The sequence below is a fragment of the Colossoma macropomum genome, unplaced genomic scaffold (genome assembly GCF_904425465.1).
Source record: "Colossoma macropomum unplaced genomic scaffold, Colossoma_macropomum, whole genome shotgun sequence".
Taxonomy (NCBI): domain Eukaryota; kingdom Metazoa; phylum Chordata; class Actinopteri; order Characiformes; family Serrasalmidae; genus Colossoma; species Colossoma macropomum.
The window spans coordinates 20,562,397-20,583,494 of record NW_023494786.1 but is presented as its reverse complement, the minus strand read 5'-3'; the positions used below and the strand labels follow the sequence as shown (position 1 = coordinate 20,583,494).

General features: G+C 38.2%; 1 protein-coding gene across 1 annotated transcript in view; it reads left to right on the top strand.

Annotated features, from left to right (window-relative positions):
* Positions 1-21,098, top strand: part of gbe1b (glucan (1,4-alpha-), branching enzyme 1b) — a 136,433-nt gene that overhangs the window by 19,227 nt on the left and 96,108 nt on the right. Inside the window, exons 3-7 of the mRNA XM_036563470.1 lie at positions 1,471-1,586; positions 9,461-9,586; positions 10,465-10,600; positions 18,611-18,701; positions 20,650-20,859. Coding sequence (XP_036419363.1) covers positions 1,471-1,586; positions 9,461-9,586; positions 10,465-10,600; positions 18,611-18,701; positions 20,650-20,859 — 679 coding nt within the window. The remainder of the gene's footprint in view (positions 1-1,470; positions 1,587-9,460; positions 9,587-10,464; positions 10,601-18,610; positions 18,702-20,649; positions 20,860-21,098) is intronic.

Here is a 21,098-nt window from a genome sequence, read left to right as displayed (position 1 = left end):
CGTGCCAAAGATCATATTGTGAAGGAAGTAGCTGACTTTGCAGGTGTATCGAAGCGTATGGTCGCACGGGTCTTTCAGCAGTCGCAAAAATCTCAACCTACAGGAAATTCTCATAGAATTGTGGTTGAAAGTCGAAACTGACAGACACGGACCGCTGGTGTGTTTCACAGCTTGTGAATAAAAATTGCTTCGCTTCCAGGCAAGAATTGCTCCTAAAAAGTCAACGCAGGTCCTTCACAACCAATTTCTGAAAGAACATTTCGCAGGGAACTGCATACCATGATTATTTGAATTATTCTAAAACAGGCACATATACTTGTATAATGAGCAGTAAAGTGTTTGAGTAATTATGACTTCTGCTCATACTACTCATTAAGATGGGGTATTTTCTATAATGTGAATTAAAAATGTGTTTATCATACCACTTGATATAAACTGTTTAAATACAACTCCCATTCCTAAAAAGTAAATAAAAACAGAATACGGTGACTTGCAAATCTCATAGACCCATATCTGGAGAAATCCCTGTACGCAAAGGACAAGGCTGACAGTCAATATTGGATGCTCATGATCTTCGGGCCCTCAGGCGGCACTGCATTAAAAACAGGCATGATTCTGTACAGGAAATCATCGCATGGGCTCAGGAACACTTCCAGAAAACATTGTTTGTGAACACAGTTTGCTGTGCAATCCACAAATGCAAGTTAAAGCTGTATCATGCAAAGAAGAAGCCGTATGTCAGCACGATCCAGAAACACCGCTATCTTCTTTGGGCCAAAGCTCATTTAAAATGGACTGTAGTCTGAACTGTTCTGTAGTCAGATAAATCAAAATTTGAAATTCTTTTTGAAAACCATGGACGCCATGTCCTGCGGACTCAAGAGGAGAGGGACCATCCGGCTTGTTAGGAGCGCACAGTTCAAACGCCTGCATCTCTGATGGTATGGGGTTGCATTAGTGCCTATGGCGTCGGCAGCTTACACATCTGGAAAGGCACCATCAATGCTGAACGGTATATAGAGGTTTTAGAACAACATATGCTCCCATCCAGACAACGTCTCTTTCAAGGAAGGCCTGGCATATTTCAGCAACTCAATGCTAAACCACATAATGTATGCATCACAACAGCATGGCTTCGCAGAAGAAGAGTCCGGGTGCTGAACTGACCTGCCTGCATTCCAGCACTTTTACCAATGGAAAACATTGCATTCTGTTTTTATTAACATTTATTTACATTTTACACAGCATCCCAGCTATTTTGGAATTGGGGTTGTATCCAAATCCATTTCTTAAATCAAATATATAAAGTGTTATATGTATTTTTAATATTATCTTGAAGGTCATTCAAAATCACTTGATTTTTCTTCACTGTTGGAACATGTTGTTCAGTGGGAAATGTTTGGAACTTTTTAGAGCAGTAGCACTGCAATTGTTTTGGAATTAACATGGGTTTTTCCTTGCTTTGAGTAGATGGCTGGGATAAATTCTCTCACCCGTACAAAAAGAAAGAGTTTGGAAAATGGGAGCTGCACATACCACCCAAAGAAGACAAGTCGCCGGCTGTTGCTCACAATTCCAAACTAAAGGTAAGTAATGATTAGTGTATTGTCCTCAGTTACATCAGTTTGAGGGGGGCAAGTAAGCAGGCTATTGTCCATCATCTACAACCAGCTTTGCAGGCTCTGTGCTGCACTGTTACAGGCACATTTAACCTGTGCTCATTATAAGGCCAGTATGGAATAGAGGCTAAGTGGTTTCCTATTACTGGGACTCAAGTTTGACTCTCTGCTATGCCTCGGTCATCTGTGACCATGAATCCATGAGATGACAGCAGACTACTGTTTTATCATTTTCAAAACAGATGCTCTAACACAGTAGTGGGCAGTATGGCCAAAAGTTGATGCCACAGTAAAATTAAAGTTTCTGACTATTTTTGTGTGTATATGACTAAATATAACCATTTTAGATGCTTACAATGCTTATTTTTGTAGCTCAACAGAATCTTTTTTTTTAATAAGAACCATTTTTAACCATTTTTACCAAAGTAAATCTTAAACATTTTTATTATTCATAATAGTAAAAGCAAAACTGAACAGTATGTCAATATGTAGATAAACCTGTATCGCATCCGCTGCAGGCCAGGCAAAAACTGTGCCAAATGTTGTTTTATGTTTTCTTTTCTTCAAGGCTCTTTTTTCTTGTACATGTGCCTGTATGAAACTGCTTCGACATTTAAGGTGGAACAGGATATTCAAATAAAGTCAACTTCAGCTTCCCTGTATTTCTCAAACCATTTGTCTCATATTTGCATCCCATACGCTTATACCTCTTACTGTGAGACACTGCTGGAATTTGGAAAATATTACAGTTATTACTGTATTACTGCTGTTTTCATTTCCATTTAAAATGTGACTGGAACATTTCTGGCCCTGCCATCCTGCTAAAAGGCTAATGCTAGCGCGGGTTGCATTGTTTGTATGTTGTGCTATCTGCGCTTATTGTGGTGTACTGGTATAACTGTAATGACCAAACTAACATGTGAGGAAGATGCAGTATACTGGAAGAACTGGTGCAAAATTATAACTAACACACTATATTGTGTGTCCAATTAAGGATGAGACATTTTATGTTACCTTTATCACAACCAGTTTATCTCATTTAACACTGGTAAAACTCATTAAACCTAAACTCATTAAACATAAAGCTCAGTTCAATGTGTTATCAGTTCACATTACAAAGTCAAATATTACACAAAGTAATAATGTTACAAAACAATGTTAATTTAAATGTATTTTACAGTGGATGTTGTCACAAAAGCTTTAATCTGAGACCAATCCCCAATTAATACATCATTATTAGGATGGAAAGGATGATTTAGTCCCACTTTCTCTGTTTATTCAGAATGATACTTTCCAGTCATGAGTCTGTTATGTCACGTGTATATATAGAACTGAAAGGAAATTACCTTATACCAAGCGCATTCATGTGTCCAGCAGTGTCAGAAAACCTTGCTTGGTTGGTAACTGGCACTGTCGTGTGATGGGGAGATGTAGACAGTGGGTGGGAATTCTAGACAGTGGGTGAGAACTGACAACAACTATATTTGGATGGTTTTGCGTAATCCCGTAAATTTCCAGGCCTATTACATCCTTTGGCTTATTATTTAATAACTACATGGAAAACAATACAAACTTCCGAAGTTATTGGAGTAGGCCTGGACATATGAGTTAATGTTATACACAACAGGAGTAAAGTGCATTAATTTGGTTCACAGCTACAGCCATTGTTTACTTAAAGGGAATAAACAATACTTTCACTGTCAGAAAAAAAGTGTACTGTACATGTTTGTCCCCCAAGGTGCAAACAATGTAAATGTGCAACAGTGGTGTTAAAATCTAATTGTGTCCCTTTTAAGGGCTCATATCCTACATTTTTTATGTAATTATTTTTTTCCTTGAGGTTCATTCATAATATATTTGTGTGGTGTTACATGCTAAAAATGTGTATCCCTTAGAAATAAATAGGCTGTTGTTATTAATTCAAGACTGAGGTAAAATAAATGAGCTTTGTTCTGATTGGCAGCCCTGAATTGTGCCTCATTCAAAAAGCAGCATAGCTTCCACGTATGCATCACATGTTGAATGGTATGTTTAGAAAGTTTAACAGTGTTGTACGTATTACTTTATTGCTTTTATTTAAAAAAGTGAGGGAATTTCAGCTTCAGTGATGTTTCTTTTAAATACGTTTTGCACCACGTTCACTTTTCTCAGGGGTAAGAGAGACATATCTGTACCTTTTAAAGTTTCTAAGAGTGTTGGCTGCTAATAATGAATGAAACCCAATGTAAACCAATTAGCATCAGCATCATCTTTCAGGCCTTACTAGCATTTCTCAGTTCTTAGCTCTGATAGCATTTTTTGGGGGGGTGAAGTGTTTCTTTAAATACTGCTATACTATACTTACTATACACAGTCTACAGTGTGATGGTGGCTGAAGTGTGATGGATGACATGAGGGTGGTTCTCTCGCTGGATGGAGCTCAGCAGGCGTAAGCTGGTCTTCTGGCTGTTGGGTTGCTATTGTCAGCCCGGGTCAGGCAGCGGGTGATAAGAAGCAGATGCAGACCCTGGCATCTGCTCCTGCCTCAGTTAGCCCCTCGGCCCAGCTCGGACGGCCGCTGCAAACTGGATTATCCTCCAGGAGAACAATGCTGCATGCTTTCTGATATTCCTGCAGCCAGTGTGCTGTCCTGGTCCTTTGCAGGCCCATGGATCATGATGAAGAAGCTATTTTCCTCCAGTCATTTACATAATAAAAGACTTCTTTTTCTGCACCTTTGCCTTTGCAAAAAGTCTGTGATTTGATGTCAAAATCTGACAAATATGTGCTTAATCTACAAGGTTAGAGCACTGCATTAATATTAATGAAGCACTCACCTTGTTTGCAGGCTAATATTGCTAATAATGAATGAAGCCGGTAGGCCGTAGTTACCATTAATCAAATGGGATAATTTGCTTGTTCCCCCATATTCTATGTTTTTCCTGTTTTCTGTTTTTGTCTGAAGTCCACTTTGCACACATTTGTATGGGTTTAAATACCAAAAATATTTGTACTTGTCCATCTCTCTGTAGCTCATACAAACAAGCTGTTTTTGCTGCTGTGCCTTTAACCCCTTTAAATAGCCGGGGCCCATTGGCAGGCCCAAAGTTTTATTACACACTTTCAATAACCTAAGAATAGCTCGATCAGTTTGTATTGAAGTCCCTGTAGTTACTGAATAATTAATATGCCTTAATATGTAATAAGCCTGGGAGTTTAAGGGGTTAAAACCGATATATATATATATAAATGTCTTCTGTTCTGATTGGCTGTTTTTTATTGTTCATTCAAAATGCAGTTCAGAACGAAACATTCCTTCTAATTTTAACGTGAATGGTTGAGCTGAACTGCTGTTGGCTGAATAGGCAGATGTGTGTGACATCACTAAGACAATTAAATCAAAATGAGCTGTGTTTTTGTAGCTTTAGCTTTCTTATAAATGAATGGTATATTTTGAAACTAACATTTTTTATACAACTTCAAACTCATGTTTCAAAGAAGTGGGGAAAAAAGAATTGGGTTTTCCATGATACAGGCCCTTTAAATCAGTTCATATGTGCATTTACACAACGCAGCGTAACCACTTGTCATTATTTCCTTTTAGCGCTTCTTTTTTTCAGCGGCACAGTCTGCGCCTGTCACTCTCTCTCTCTCTGTCAGTCTGTCTGGCAGTGCTTCCCTTCATTCATCCAGTGGTTTGGCAGTAATTGTATAAATGGTGCGAGGCCTGCAGTGTGACGGGGTTGCGTAGCCTCCAGAGAGATGGTGCTAATGACTGTGTCCCAGTGGGACACTGCTCCATGGGTCACCTGCAGGGGACAATGGGCTAGTCATTACCTCTCTATGGTAGTTGAGGGAAGGCACCATCAAATGATCCATCCTGAGAGAGAGAAAGAGAGAGCGCCTTCGGGTGTGTTCGTGCTGTGAGAAATGCTCCAGCATCGATCTGTGCTTCCATGCTGACTGCGCCGTGACAGTGCATGACTGTAGGCGCAGAAGAGGGGGGACTTTAAGTAAGTTAGATTAGAACAGCAGACTGCACACAAACCAACACCCGTTTCTTTTTACTTGTGTTTGGAGAGGCTGATGGAAATTGAAAATGTGACCGTGATAACAGTCGATGCCTGGGCTCTGCTTCTGTGTGTGTGCTTGTGTGTTAGGGCTGCACAATATATATTGTTTGTTAATCATTGCTACAATATCTGCCTTCAGAGTACTGATATTTCAGAGGTATGCACCATGCATACTTTACCGAATGTTTTATTGTGTGCTGTGAGCATCTTGACCGGCCACAGATGTTTTGATGAATCAGGGCAACATAAATAATTTTGGTGGAAAATGGTCACAAAAGGTCAAGTTTTAACCGTTTGATAATGTGTTCTCGGTATGAAAGAGGCTATATCTCAGTCTTAATATCACTGCTGTCCAAACAAAACCCTGTATCTCTGCCACATAGTACAGACAGGAGAGGCAAAATGCTCTTATCTTTTACTATAAATTAATGCAACAAGGTTTTATTTTACATAATTATAGACCAATCTTTTGGTCTGTTCATCATGAAATTTTGACACACTGTAAATGATAGCTGGCATTTTCAAATTATCTAGAAACATTAAAAAAAAATGTACAAAAATGATGATACATAGAAATACCTCAGTGTAAAAAAATGTTGGGACAATAGGTAAAATGTTAAATAAAAACAGAAAGCAGTGATTTATAAATGGACCTGTATTTGAACAAGAACAGTGCAAAGACAGCATATGTAATATTTCACCTCATAAACATTGTTGTAAACAAAACACTCATTCTTAAACTCATACCTGCAAAAAGTTCCAAAAAAGTGGGACAAAGGCAATTTAAAACTAGGAACATTTGTAAAGATGTTCAGAAAACATCATAAACCGGTGATGCAGTCATGCTTATATGATTATATGCTTATACTTATATAGTATAAAAGGAGCATAAATTAAAGACCCAGTTCTTGAGCAAGGATAGTAATGTGAGCGGGAAAATGAGTCTTCGAGATTGAGCTCCGGAGTGAACGGAGGTTTTCTAATATTTTCATTCATTACACGTTTGTTTTTTTTTAAGACACAAAACGTTCTCAAGTCCTGTAGAATGAGTTGGTCAGTGATATAACTCAGTGGGTGATTCAGACAACAGACACAGAGAGCTAGAAGAGTGTAGAGAAAAGGTTTTAAGCACAGCGGACTGCGGAAACAGAGGAGCTGCTTGTTGAACACAGGCAAATAGTTACGCTCTTCACAATTTTATTTCAGCTGTCGGTTTGTAGTAAACTATTTCTCAAGCTCTCACTCTGATATGTGTATTTCTAAACCACATGCTTGGCCTCAGTTTGCTTCTTTGCTTATTGTGCGTGTATAAAAGCACAATCAGGTCTCGTCTAGTTAAGCTTTGTTTGTATCATGTGAGTTCTGGGATTTTTAGTGCTTTTTCATAACCAAAATTGTGATGTTTGATACTCTCTTTTTGTCTTATTTGTCTTTATTGTCTAATGACACAAAGACAAGACATTCTTTTTGTTTTTTCCAAGATTAAGTGTGTGATGCTCTCTGTTAGGGTTTTATAAGTTGTGTAGTTTACACACAGCTTTAGGGTAAAAGATGAATCCTCCTCAGCACATAAAGCTGCACATATAACATCATATAATGTTAGCTCATCAGAAGGGGTAGCTTCGATCACTCAAACCTCCTTCTTATTAGACATAAAAACCTCTTGTTTTAAACCCCATTTGCTTGGAGTTCCCTGGTTTGATTAATGTAAAATGGTTTCCAGAATCCATTTCTATTTAAATTGACCTACTTTCATATTACTAGTTCTTGAACATGCATGTCTGCACTGAGCATTTTATAAAGCACATTTATTTCTGTATAATAAAATCTTTTCAGAGGTCCTCCTCTGGTTGCTTCCTTTGTGCTACCGACCTTTGTACTCTGTTAGCACAGGTGCTACTGATGTTACCCATGGCCTGAGCTGAGAAAGTTTAATGAACAGAGCAACCATAACTTGGGACAATTTGCAAACTGTAATTTTCTAAACGCAGCTTTTCCAAAGCTAGAGTGATAATTAGCTTTATTTGAGTATGGATTATCTGGGTAAATTCAGTTCTTTTTTTGTTTTTCAAATATCCGAATTTCAGTCTTAAAATTTGTAATATATGATTTATTTGCCCATACTGTAGTTTAGCTCTACTGTGTTTGTGAATGCACACATTTAACCTCTTTGAGACTAAAATCAACCTTTATCTTTGTTACACTGGTGCTCAAAAGCAAGTCACATGATAGCGTTCTTCCTGCGTAAGCTAAATAAAGGTAGTGTGGCTATAAATAACTTCCCACAATAGTACATCCAGGATCAAATAACTGTGTAGCCAATGATTTGTCTGCATTAACCAACCTCCCCTCTACTGTGTAGGTCAGAACGCACTTCCTCTGAGAAGAAAAACACTGAGGAGATTTAAATATGTTTAGTGGATGTCTCATGCTTTCAAGTAATGTTGACCATGAAGCAGTGTCAGAAAAAATATCTTCCTTGAATACAATTCATAATCTCTGCTCACCTTGAAAGGTCAGAACGCCAGGCGATCCGATTACACACACACCCACCCGCATACCAGCATGCTCTCTTCCTCTGTCTGGCCAGCTATGATTGAGAAAAATAGTATTATGGGCTTCAGATTTTTATCTGCCACTACGTACACATAAATGATTTGTGCATATGACTGAAGCCTGCATTGCATGTAATGTATACTATCTGCCATACCATAATACAACATATCGCTGCTATCTGAAGAAAACTTTCTCCATTTTTATCGTTTTTCAGTTTTTGGCCTAATTTGAAAGTGCCTGTTCGTCTTTACATTATTTGTAAATTTCATGATGAATGGACCAAAAGAAATGACACAAAATGATTAAAAAAAAATGTTTGGTTCCATTGACTTACATTAAAAGTGAAATATGTTTTTTCCTTGTCCTGTAAAGTTACCATTTGGAGATACAAAGTTTTCTTCTGATATAAAGCAATATAAAGTTGTAGTATGGTATGGTATGATGTTCTATTAGGTTGATTTTCACTTTAAGACATAATTCACACAATGCACAAATCAGAAGAACTTGATTTTCCTAGACATAGTGAGTCATTTTCATGCTGTATACACACCATTCAGAGCTTTGAGGGGATAAACTAAGTGATAGGACCATCGAGACATTATACACTGTAATGTGCATTATAGTGGTTTTTCCACATTGCTTTTATGAAACAGTGACAAAATACACAATTTAATTTACTTTTACCAAAAATCACAATAAAACTTTCTTCAGCAGGCAGTATAGTTTAACAGAAGGCTCTGGTTGCCATGCAACGTAGCAGTCGAAGGTTGTTCTATGAACTGCACGATGGTTTTTAATAACCATAAATCCAAAATTCAGGTTATGTGTGCAGGTAAATTACTGCTCAAAAGTTTGGAATCACCTTAGAAACGTTTCAAATCAGTGTTTTCAAACAAAGCAGAGTACTTTATCTATCTATCTATCTATATATATATATAAAACAACAAATTATTCATCTGCAAAGTGATTCCAGTAGTTCATATATTGAGTATTTAATAATGGCTTTGATCGATTGATTCACAATCAGATTTATTAGAACCAGATGTATTTGTTTTGTACTAAGCTCTATTATGAGGCTACCACCTCTGTGTGCAAAAAATATCTCTCCCCACTCTACACTTTTTTTGTCTTTTTCTCTCGTAGCCTTGAGCTGAATGCCCTTCACTCATACCTACTGCATGCATCTGTCCTGACTGCCCTTGTTGTAACACCCTCGTTTGTCTCCCTCACTAGGTGGTGGTTCACACCAAAGAAGGTGAGCGGTTATACCGAATTTCTCCTTGGGCAACATACGTGACCAAGGTTAAAACTTCTGTGGTGTATGACTGGGTATTCTGGGACCCTCCTCAGCCTTATGTGGTAAGTAATCCTGCTGGTGCTGAATGCGCTGCAGTTCTTAAAGCAATAATTTGGCCAAAAAAATACATTTATACTATTTCCCCCTTATCCCAGTTAATAGTAGTTAATCAGCCAGGCCATGTTTGGCTCTTTGGTTTTGCACTGGAGCTGTGATTGTAATGTAGTTAATAAGTGATGGACGCTTAGTCAGCAGCTAGCATCATGCAAACTTAAATACATTCAAATGGGGTTTCATATGGACTTGCTTATGTAGTTCCTGATGCTACATGATGCACTGTTATCTATAAAAATGTACAAAAGTGAAACAAAAAGGTTCAGGCATCAGGTTGGCTGCTGTTACTGCTGTGTTTGTCTGTACAACAAGCTTTTGTCTGTTTTTATAGTTAATTAATAATGCTGAAGTATTACTTTAAATTGCAGTGAGTCATCTTTAGTTCACAAATTTCAACTCTAAAATGAAAAGATGCAGATGCCATTTGTTTTTACTGATAAAAGCTAGCTGCAGTGGGCACTGTTTGTGTTTTCACTTTTGATCTGCTGATGCTCAGACTGTTTGAATGCATCTGTGCTGCCCTGTGCAGGAGAGGGAAGGACACAAAGAGTGTTTTCTACATTTTGACACTTCATTTCCTATCACAAGCCAAAACTTTTCATCCTTTTTTATATACACACACACACACACACACACACACCCACACACACACACACACATCATTGCAACACTAGTTTATATGCTCGACTAATGTGTTATTTAAGCCCAGTTTGAGCATCCCTGGCCTCAGAGGTTTATGTTATTCCTCTGAGCTGCAGCATGGAAGCTGCATGATACAGTATTTATTTGAGGAATGAGGGAGTGTCTTCTTGTTCCTGTGTTTCAGCACAAGCATCCTCGGCCACGGAAGCCCCGCAGCTTACGGATCTACGAGTCTCACGTTGGCATCGCATCACCAGAGGGCAAAGTTGCATCTTACAGCAACTTCACACACAATGTCCTGCCTCGAATTAAAGACCTCGGTGAGATATTTCTTAGTTAAGACTGATTACAATTGGCTGTGGGTTTATATTCTTGTGCTTGTGGGCCTGTGTGAGGGCACACAGTACAATTCCTCACTCTCAGCACATTGCTAACATATTGGTTTTATAGTAGCTATTAAATAATTTATTTCAGTTGCTGAATAAAAAGACTAATAAAGACTCATTTATTAATAAGTTACTTTTTAAGGAATTAACTAACATTTAATTATAGTAGCAAATTTGACACACTGTTAATTTAAACTCAACTCTTAGGAGGTGCGGTTATTGCCGGCCGTAATTCCATATTACTCCCCTCTCACTCATTAAAAGAGGTAAAGAAATTTTATTGGAAGCGCTTATTCTAAACTTTCAACTGATACCACATTTGTCAAGATCTTTTATTGCGATTTGAATTTCAGGAAAAATAACTGATGTGAGTACAGTCTTGTTTTACCAGAAAGAAAACCATCCTTTTGCCATGTTTATCTCTGCTTTACATTGAAACAAAGTCCAAAGTACTGAGGAGAAGCTTGCAAAAAGATCAAACGTAATTGTAATTCGGTATGTAATCAAATATGTAATTGCATATTATAGCACTGCAAGTAATACCTCTCAGCCTCTAAGGGTTAAAGGAATATATTGGTGTTTGGTTGGTGATAACATTTCTTTTGCTCTGTTTCTTTGTGAGGGAATCTGTGTTGCATTTTTATTCATACAGTGTGCTTGGTATGCTCCACACCCCCTCAAAAGATGAGGTGAAAACTGTCAAGTCAGAAAACTCTGAAGTCTTTTTTTTTTCTACTTTTGCATTCCTTGTTAGTTTAAAAAATTCTTTTTTCCCCACCCAACTCAATGCCAAGAAAGGTTGTTTTCCATCTGCCAGTGTTCCTCCATCAGCCAGGCCCTGAGTGGCAGCGGTGCTTAACCTGGCAACCCTGACGTGCGGAGGATGAGCCGCTGTCACCTGCATTAGAAGCGTGGAGGAGCTGTGCACAGTGAGCTCTCTCAGCTCTGTCTATGCTCAGCCTCTTCTGCAGGCCCTTCTGCAGGTCAAACCCCTGTTTCCAGCCTGCCGCTGGCATGTAAAGTGGTCATTAGTGTCTCTTCTGTGTGTTTGAGCTCGCGTGTAGATTTGTTTGTGTATGCGAGCAAGTGAGAAAGGGTGAGCGAGAGAGCTATGACTGCTCACAAGCACATATCCACTGCAGGAGAAAGGTCTGAGGGGGTGCTGTGGTGGTTTGGCAGATAAAGTGCAAATTTTTAATCCTCTGTTTAATAGTTTCAGTGAAGGGTTCTGTTTTGCTGTTTTTGCCCATTTGTTAATGTTATGGGTGTAAACACTCATCATGAAATATCGACGTTATCTGTATATTCAGTACTGTGCAAAAGTCAGAGACCATACTTCATTTATTTAATTTCCAGTCAAATTGACCATTAAGTACAAGTTATTCATTTTTTAGCATCAAAATGAGAAAATCTGTATTTAACAGCAAATTACACAGAACCTCAACAACTGAATGTATTATTTATTGTTCAGTTTGTGCAGAAATCTGTGGGGATATTTCTCTCCAAAGTTCAGTCTTAGAAGTTCCTTTTTTGCGAATTCATTTGATTTGCAAATTTACTTATTTTTTCCTTTTCTCAGTGAGGGCTTTTTTTCAGCTACACATCTTTTGAGACCCATAGCATTAAGTTGTCTTATCACAGTGGAAGGATGGACAGAAACAGAGATCTGAAGCAAGAGTAGAGCTTGATTTTCTTTCTTACTCTCAAAGATGAAAGTGGTAAAAGTTTTGGTGCTCTGTCTGGTCTTTCATGGTCCCAATTTCTTTGTATCTTTTAATAATTTTTTGAGCTCCATTTCTGGGAACTTCATTTTGTCAGTTATTTTCCTTTCTTTGACTTTCCCCTTTTCTCCTGCAAGGGATATTTCATATATAATTTTCTCACAAGCCTTTTCAGAAATGCGTTCTGAAAAAAGAATAACTTACACTTAATAGCTGCTTGAACCATAAGTGAAATAAATGAGTGATGGTCTCTGACATACACTATACTGTATGTAAATATGGTTGGGGGAACCATTACAGAGCAGAGAAGCATATTGTTTGAAAATAGCCTGTAAATATTTTGATTTAAAAAATGAAAACTTTGAGTTATGTTATCATTTGAATAAAGTTTTTCACTGGGTTTGGCCCCTTAAACTATTTAACTTGTAAGCTATTTAGTACATAATATATAATCTGGTCACTCTTCACTTATATTTCTTTTTTTTGTGATCAATTGTTTTTTCTTTTTTTTTTTTGTTAATCAAGCAGCTCCTATCACACTAATACAGAACTGAAGGAAATCAAAACAACCCCCTTTCCCTCCCCATTCCTCCCCATCCCGCTGGTCCATCCATCCCTGTTTTCTGTACATACCCTTCTATCAATTTACTAAATAAGATTTAATAAAAAGGATGAGATTCTAACAAACAAAAAACACTTATATTCCTAAAGTATTATCTTCAAGCGATGGGCTCCTGCTTAAGAGTACATGTAAAATAAATCAGTGAAATGACATGTCAGGAAAACAAAAGCACTAACTAACTTCTAACTTGTTGCTATAACACTTGTAGAAGTCAGCAGTGAGTGATGTTTGAGTTTGAGCTGTGTCTGTCATCAGTTGGGAACTACTAAGTTTCTTCAGCTAAGAAGCAAGATAGATAATTGGCGATGGTGGTACTGCTATTTGCAAACCTTCATTACAAGATATAGACATTTAAGCAAACCAATAAGTTTAAATATGATGAGTATTAATGTTGTGATAATTAGCTGCCAGAATAAGACCTGCATATGTCTAAGTAGATATTTTTATATTTTCAGTGCAAGTCAATGTAAAACAATTCTCTTTTTTGATTGGACAGAATTCATCCATCATGGATAAAAGGCTACAATCAGAAATTACTAAGGGTTTCATTTTGGTATTTATTTTGTTAGGTGATTGTGTCGGGTGAAGTTCTGTTGGCTACATTGATTATTGTGCTATATTTGCTTGCATCTGAATTAGTCGGGCTGATTAAATCTTCTTGTAGTCTGCAAAAGTGTTGGTGGTCAGTTGTGTGGGCTGCGAGTTGCAAAAGTTTGCGAACGCCTGGTGCAAATCATACATTTCCATTGAAATATGTATCATCAATGTGATTTGAAAGAAAAAAACATACATAGTTCAACTGAGGGACCTCCAAAAGTGGCAGAAGTTGCATTTCATGGCTAATGTGGAAAAAAGGTTAATAGTTGCATACGATGAAGAAAAAAGACAAGCTGTTAATCACAGTTATTTATATGGCAGTTAATCGTCAGCTCAAATTTCATGATCGTGACAGGCCTAGTAATGGAGCACTACCTTTGATGTGACAGTTCTTCTCACTGCAGAGTCTCAAAGGCGCTCTTTCACACAGACTGAGGTTTAAATAAACACTTTCTAAAGTCAGCAACCTCACACTAGAGACGCAGCACAAACAATTAAGACACAAACAGACCTGAATCATGATGTGCGGATCTATTTTTACACCCCTAGTTAACATAGATATGGTAAAAACTGAAACTCTTGAAAATTATTCTTTTGCTCATTTGAGAAAAAGTACAATATTTTATGAAAGTGTGAGCACTTCTGTTTGAGTCTAATTCATCCTTTGAATGGTTTTCAGAAGGGACACAATTATTTGAATTTTAGGCCTTTTTATGTCTTAATTGTTTGTGCTGTGTCTCTAGTGAGAGGTTGCTGACTTTAGAAAGCGTTTATTTAAACCTCAGTCTTAGTGAAAGAGCACCTTTGAGACTCTGCAGAGTGAGGAACTGTCACATCAAAGGTAGTGTTCCATCACACTGCGCCTTAAACAGAAGCCCATCGCTTAAAGATGCTAAAATAGAAATATGACTGTAGAGTGACCACGTCATGTCTTTGCTCATGCTTAGTAGTTGGTCTGTGTAAATCATTTAGAAGAAAAGATCTGATGATAAAACTTGAATCTGGTGCTTACTGGGGCTGTGAAAATGCATGGATGCATCATTATGCATCACTATGAATGTGGCAATTCTGCATAGATTTTGAAATATTAGAATTGATTATAATTAGTTACAATAATATTTAATAAAGTAGACATATGGGCCTATTTTCTGGCCAAAATAGAATTCTTGAGCTATTTTCAAACGTAAAAAACAAAAAAAAGCTTGGTTGAAGGCCAGAGCTGTTTTTTTGCTAAATGTTATAGTTGCAGAGGGCTCAAAGTATCTGGAGGCCCCAAAATGATATAATATGTATTCATTTTATTTTTATTTTATATATTACATTTCTTGTAGACGGAGGCTGTAATATAGGCAAAGGGTGTACACTGGCAAAAAAAAAACTGGTATTTAAGGCTACTGTGTGATGTGATTGTCTGTTTTTTTCCTGATGCTGAAAAATGAACAACTTGTGTTTTAATGGTCGTTTTGACTGTAAACTAAACAAGTGAAAGGGTGCTTGTTTCATTGTAAACTTATTTTTCCTGATAGAAGATTAGTGAAGCATTGATTGAGGTGAGCCCCTGAATAGGATGTAGTTTAGGGCCCCCAAATGTTCATAAACTGTCTTTGCATAAGTTGATGTTCTGTGTACTGTATAGTTTGTTTAGTCATGTGTGTATTCAGTGTGTTTTTAAAAATGGTTGTGGATTGTATTAAAAGAATCGAATCATGATGATTTGATTCCTAAAGAGTCGATAAAGAATACTAAATGAATGCTTGGAAGGTCATAGATTTACGTCCGTAGTGCTTACTGTAATGGCGGTTCTCTCCAGACTGGTTTTCTAAGACTTTTTTGACAGACTGCAGAAGATGACTGTGCTTCATTGTGTGTTTGAGTGTGCGTGTGTACACATCTTGCCATCCTTGTGAGGATGTCCTTTTTGACATTTTTTGCTCAAGTGAGGATTTTTTTGCTGGTCATCACTTGAACATGTGTTGTTTCCACTACAAATTAAATTTTTTTTGGAGGTAATAAAAGAGCAGAAAAGCTTTTTGGATACTGAGGTTAAGGTTAGGTTTAGGTGTCAGTGTAGTATTATTTGGCTACAGTAATATAAAAATCAATGGAAAAAATGGAAGTCCTCACAAAGAATGCAAGGCACACACACAGAGAGAGAGAGAGAGAGAGAGAGAGAGAGAGAGAGAGGGAAAGAAACTGTGTGAACGCGTGCGTGTGCACATGCTTTCGTACGTCTGTGAGCCGAGCGAAGCATCCTCAGAGCCCACTTCGCTGTCACACCTCATCAAAAAAAGAAAAAACCTCCAAACTTTCTCTGAAGCAGTGAAGAAGCTCCCTAAATAAATAAATAAGTAAACCACTCTCTTCTCCGAAAAACAACAATCCAAGGCAGTGTGCGCTCCCTCAGAGCGCCTCTGCTTCCCGCGCTCTTTCAAAGGCCTGTCAGCACGCGGCCTCAGAGCACGCATGTTTCTGACCTGGTGAGTCATCCCTTGCATGCGTCCCAACGGCCGCAGCCTGTCTACAGGATGCTGGGGCTCGTGGCAACAGCAGAAGAGCTCTGGCCTCTTTTTTTTCTTAAGGCTCACCTGTCAAGTGTGGAAAGGTTTGAACAGGGACAGCGGTTTGTCGGGGTTGCGCGAGGATGATGCGGTTGCTGGATGTTTGTTGTGAAAGAGAAGGGAGGAACGAGTAGCCTGAGCTGCTTGTGGGGATCAGAAATGCAAACGTGATGTCAGCAAAGTGGTGTGTCTACTTTCAGGCAGCCTCCAAACATTACTCTCAAATGCTTGATGTTTTTGTTTTTAATAAAATGTAATTGCTGCATCATGAATCACCTCCTCAAGAAGTGCAGAATCTTTCTGAAGAAACATTCCCACAAGCTGCCAGTTTAGGTACATCTACCTTGTATCTACAAACCCAGTTACAAAAAAGTTGGGAGAGTAGGTTAAATGCAAAAAAAAAAAGAAACAGTGATTCATAAATCTACTTTAACCTGTGTTTGGATGAAAACCGATACGCAAAGACAAGACATGCAGTGTTTTACCTCACCAACTTATTGCCTTTTGTAAATATATGCTCTGAAAAATGTTCGTAGGTTAGGAGCTAGGTAGGTTAGGTAAGTTAGGACGGAGCAATTTAAGAGTAAGAACAACCACAGATTGTTAATGGAAAACATGGATGTTGTGTTCACTGGGCCAAAAAAAGGGACCTTCAAGGTTCTTACCAGTGTTAAGGTCAAAAACCAGGGTCTGTTGTGGTTTAGGGGGATATTACTGGGTAACTTGCACATCTGTGCAGGCACCATTAACACTGGATGCATTTTGGAGCATCATATTCTGTCTTCTGGACGACGTTTTTCAGATGTCCATGTTTACTTAAACATGACAACACCAAGCCACTTTCTGCATGCCACATACGGTTGTGCAGTTGAAAACTTGTATGGCAGATGAATGGCAAAAAATTCCACTTTTAAAACTGGATCAATTTGTGTCTTCAGTCCACGAACGATTAATAAGTGTTGTTAAAAGGAAAGGTGATGTAACACAGTGGTAAACTTGCTCCTGTCCCAACTTTTTTGGGACATGTTTCAAGCTTTGTGTACTTAAAAACCTTCTATACTTTCTATACAACAAAACAATAACATTTGTGATGTAAATCATCAAATGCTTTATTTTTGAACTGTTTTCAATTTAATATAATTCTGTTTTGTTATCATTTCACCTCCCTGTTTACCAACTGTTTTTGGAATTGAGTTTGTTCAGTCATTGGCCATTTTATCAGGTACACCTACTATAGATGCTCTTTGTAGGTTTACAGTTATTGTTTGTAGCCCATCTCTTGTTGCACAGTTTTATTAGCCATACTCTGCTCCATCTGTCAGTGGAAATGGACCGCCATAGCACTACCGCTGACCACATATTATTTGGCTGGACTGTTCACAGCACTGCAGTAACATCAGTAGTAGCGTAATTGCTGCTGTGACTTTTTAAACACTGTATACTCCCACTGGTCTCTGTATTACTTTGTTGATACAACTTGCAGGTATCGGTGTTAGTCATTCTCTAGTTCTTCAGCAGTGGTCAGTGGTTGAGGACACTTGGACGCACACTGAGCTGGGGATATAATTGTGGCCTATAGAGAGACCCACTTAAATAGTGCTTGATTACTGCGCATTTTGAAAGTATATAAATAATACACAAAATACAAACTTCACCCAAAATCAAGCACACATACAGTTGTATGCAGAAATTTAGGCGCCCCTGGTCAAATTGCATGTTAACACACTGCACATTTTAGTGCACAACTGTTGTTTATTTTCTGAATTTAGCATATGGGGGTGGGGAATTAAAGATCACAAACAGAAATCGTGCACTAAAATTAGCAGAAAAAATGCCATATTTAAATTTATTCCCTGTAAAGGATGTTAATATATTTTTGCTTTAGAAACATTCAACAAAACATGCATTTTAACCAGGGGTGTTCAAACCTTTTTGTACATCTGTAAGTCTTTACTACACTTAATGTATCTTAGTTCAGTTATTTTATTTTTTTAAATTATTTCTAAATAAATCTGTGCTGCAGCCTCCTCAGGACCCCCACATTCTGCATCCATGCTGTTGGCTGGATATTTCTGGGAGTAGAATCTTCTCAATCCAGCGGTGTCACTGCTTAAAAACTCCAGCAACACTTCTGTGCGTGATACACTCATTGCTGGTGTTGGTGTCACTGCTGAGTTGAGAATGGTCCAACACCCAAATAATATCTCAGCGGTGGTCCTTTCCTTTTAATGTATAGGGTAAAGGGGATCTGATAAATTGCACGCCAACAGAGGCTACAGTCACTAATTATAACCCAACAAAGTGCATCTTTAAGGTAGGGGTACCTGATAAAATGATCAATGAGTGTGGATACGAAGTATGTGGACCTTAGAAACTGGCTGTTCAGTGCATGCCACACAGTCTCCTGTTTAACATGTTTTCCCCTCTTTTATTTTCTTTTACACAGGCTACAACTGTATTCAGCTGATGGCCGTCATGGAACATGCCTATTATGCTAGCTTTGGTTACCAAGTTACAAGTTTCTTCGCAGCATCCAGGTAAAACTGTTTGGTAATTTAATAAAATAATCACATTTGGGTTGTTTTAACAATCACCATGTCATTGCTGTGCAATAAAAAACAAGTGTCTCCTTTTTTGTCTGCATCATTTGAACAAACGATTTATCATTTACTTTGTGTGAAGTTTTTATGAAAAGGAAAAAAAAAACACATTTACATTTTAACATAAATCAATGTATTTGCTTTGTGCTGCAAAGTTACTGTTTCTGAGATGCTTTTTTGGACAGTAACGATGTGTTATTCTGAAAGTCATAGTAATTGTTGCATTGTTTAGTGGTTTATTGTACTGCAGTGGATGTCCCAAGATAACCTGTCATACAAAGAAAATGTCTTAGAGACACATTTGGCATATATGTGCCTGTGTCCTAAAATGGTTGACTAGACTTGCGCTGAGAGTATGTGTTCATTTTTATGAAGGCCAGAAGTGCTTAATCAAGTGACCAAAAGACTTGTGTGTAAAACTGCTTCTTGCTCTTCGTTTGACTTATATTGCCAATGTCAAAACACCAACACAGCTATAATAGAGTTTCCATATTCACTTGTTACTTTGCAGTCCCTTTATGCATAAATCGATAATCATAAATATAATTCCTGTATGAGGTGTAACCTAGGCCCGGAGAGACACATTCTACAGTCGCAGCTCTAAATGGAAGTGAGGAGACTCTGACGGGACTCGATAATCTCCCTGTAAACACATTTGGCGTTAATCCTGGGGAGCGGCGCAGGTCTTAGATAAAGGAAGACTGGGCAGGGATGCTTCATTTATGCTCTTGATTCCACCGGTCGTCTTAGCTAGCCGCCTGGTGGAGAGAGCCTGGAGCCGGAGTGTAATATATACAGAGTAATTTCACCCATGATTGATCTCTCATGGCCATTTAAAAGTGCAGCGGCTGGATGCCGGTAAGCGAGGGCAATGTTGTCACTGTGCGCTGTGCTTTGCTGGCAGGGGAGGGTGGTGGGGGTACAGGGGTGGGGAGGAGTGATGTGATGATAGCCCAAAGGACAGTTAAGCCTTCATGGAGCAATTACACGAGCGGGATACATAAGGAAGTGTTGATGAAAACACACTCCCTCTTGCCCTTTGTTCCACAAAGAGCATCGTCCTGCCGGACGTGCGCCCGAATATAAAATGTGACCTCCATACGGTGTCATTGTATACAATCCTGCCACTGATTTGATTTTTATTGCCGCCGTTTTTTAAATGGGCTTTCTGAAATGCAAAGTGAATACAGCGTGAGATGAAAAACAACACACACACACAAACCCCATACACGGACATGTGTGGGGCATTCAAGCACCTGTAGGCTCTCCATAGCCTCAACAGTGTCATGGGTGCTATGCTAAAGACAAGGGCATTTATGGCTGTTTCCCCACAAATTTAATTTGCATTAAATTTAAAAAGTTTGGAATCTCGTCTCTAATAATTAACAATTGTTGTTTTATTTTACTCAGTAATAATTTATACAGTATAGAATGAAAGTTACGAACTAGACATCAGAAATGGTTTTTAATAACCTCGTTATTCAATACTTCAAATGTTTGGGAATAACAACAAAGTACTAAATGTTAAATATTACATTTGCAAGTATCTATTTATAGTACGGATGTAGTGATCATAAATTTTTATGGCTGATTTTGGTTATTTTTGAAATGTTATTTTGCATATTTTTTAAATAACTGGCATAGTAAATTCTTTAAAACCAGTTGGCACGTCGGAAAGTATTGGAAGTGTTAGAGAGTATTACCATCATATCAGAATCATGCAATGCATGTATCTGCAAAAAAACGATTTTATATGAATAAAAACGATGATTTCAAACTTTTCAATGGAAATCTAGATTTGCTTATTGCATGTTCCTATTACAACTAATAGCCTTGTATACATATTGCACATTTGATGTCTGTCTTTCTTCCTCTTTTCCACTAGTCGATATGGCACTCCGGATGAGCTGAAGGAGCTGATTGACGTGGCTCACTCTATGGGTATCATAGTACTGTTGGACGTGGTCCACAGCCACGCATCCAAAAACACTGAGGATGGCCTGAACCGGTTCGATGGCTCCGACTCGTGCTTCTTCCACGGTGGGCAGCGCGGTGAACACCCCCTCTGGGACAGCCGACTGTTCCACTACTCCAGGTGGGAACTAAGTGCTTCATACTGCTGTAGACAAATGCTACCCCTGAAACGTTTAGACTCACTATTTTCAATATTAGGAAGATGGTGTGTCCTTTTTAGTGTCCAGAATATGAATAGAGCTGTAGATGATTTCCATAAGTAAGTGAAGTGAGAACTACAGGACACCTAGAATGGAGTTAGAATAAAAATCTAAAAGCAGATAACTTAAGAAGTTACTCTATTGATTAGAAGGCTTTGGT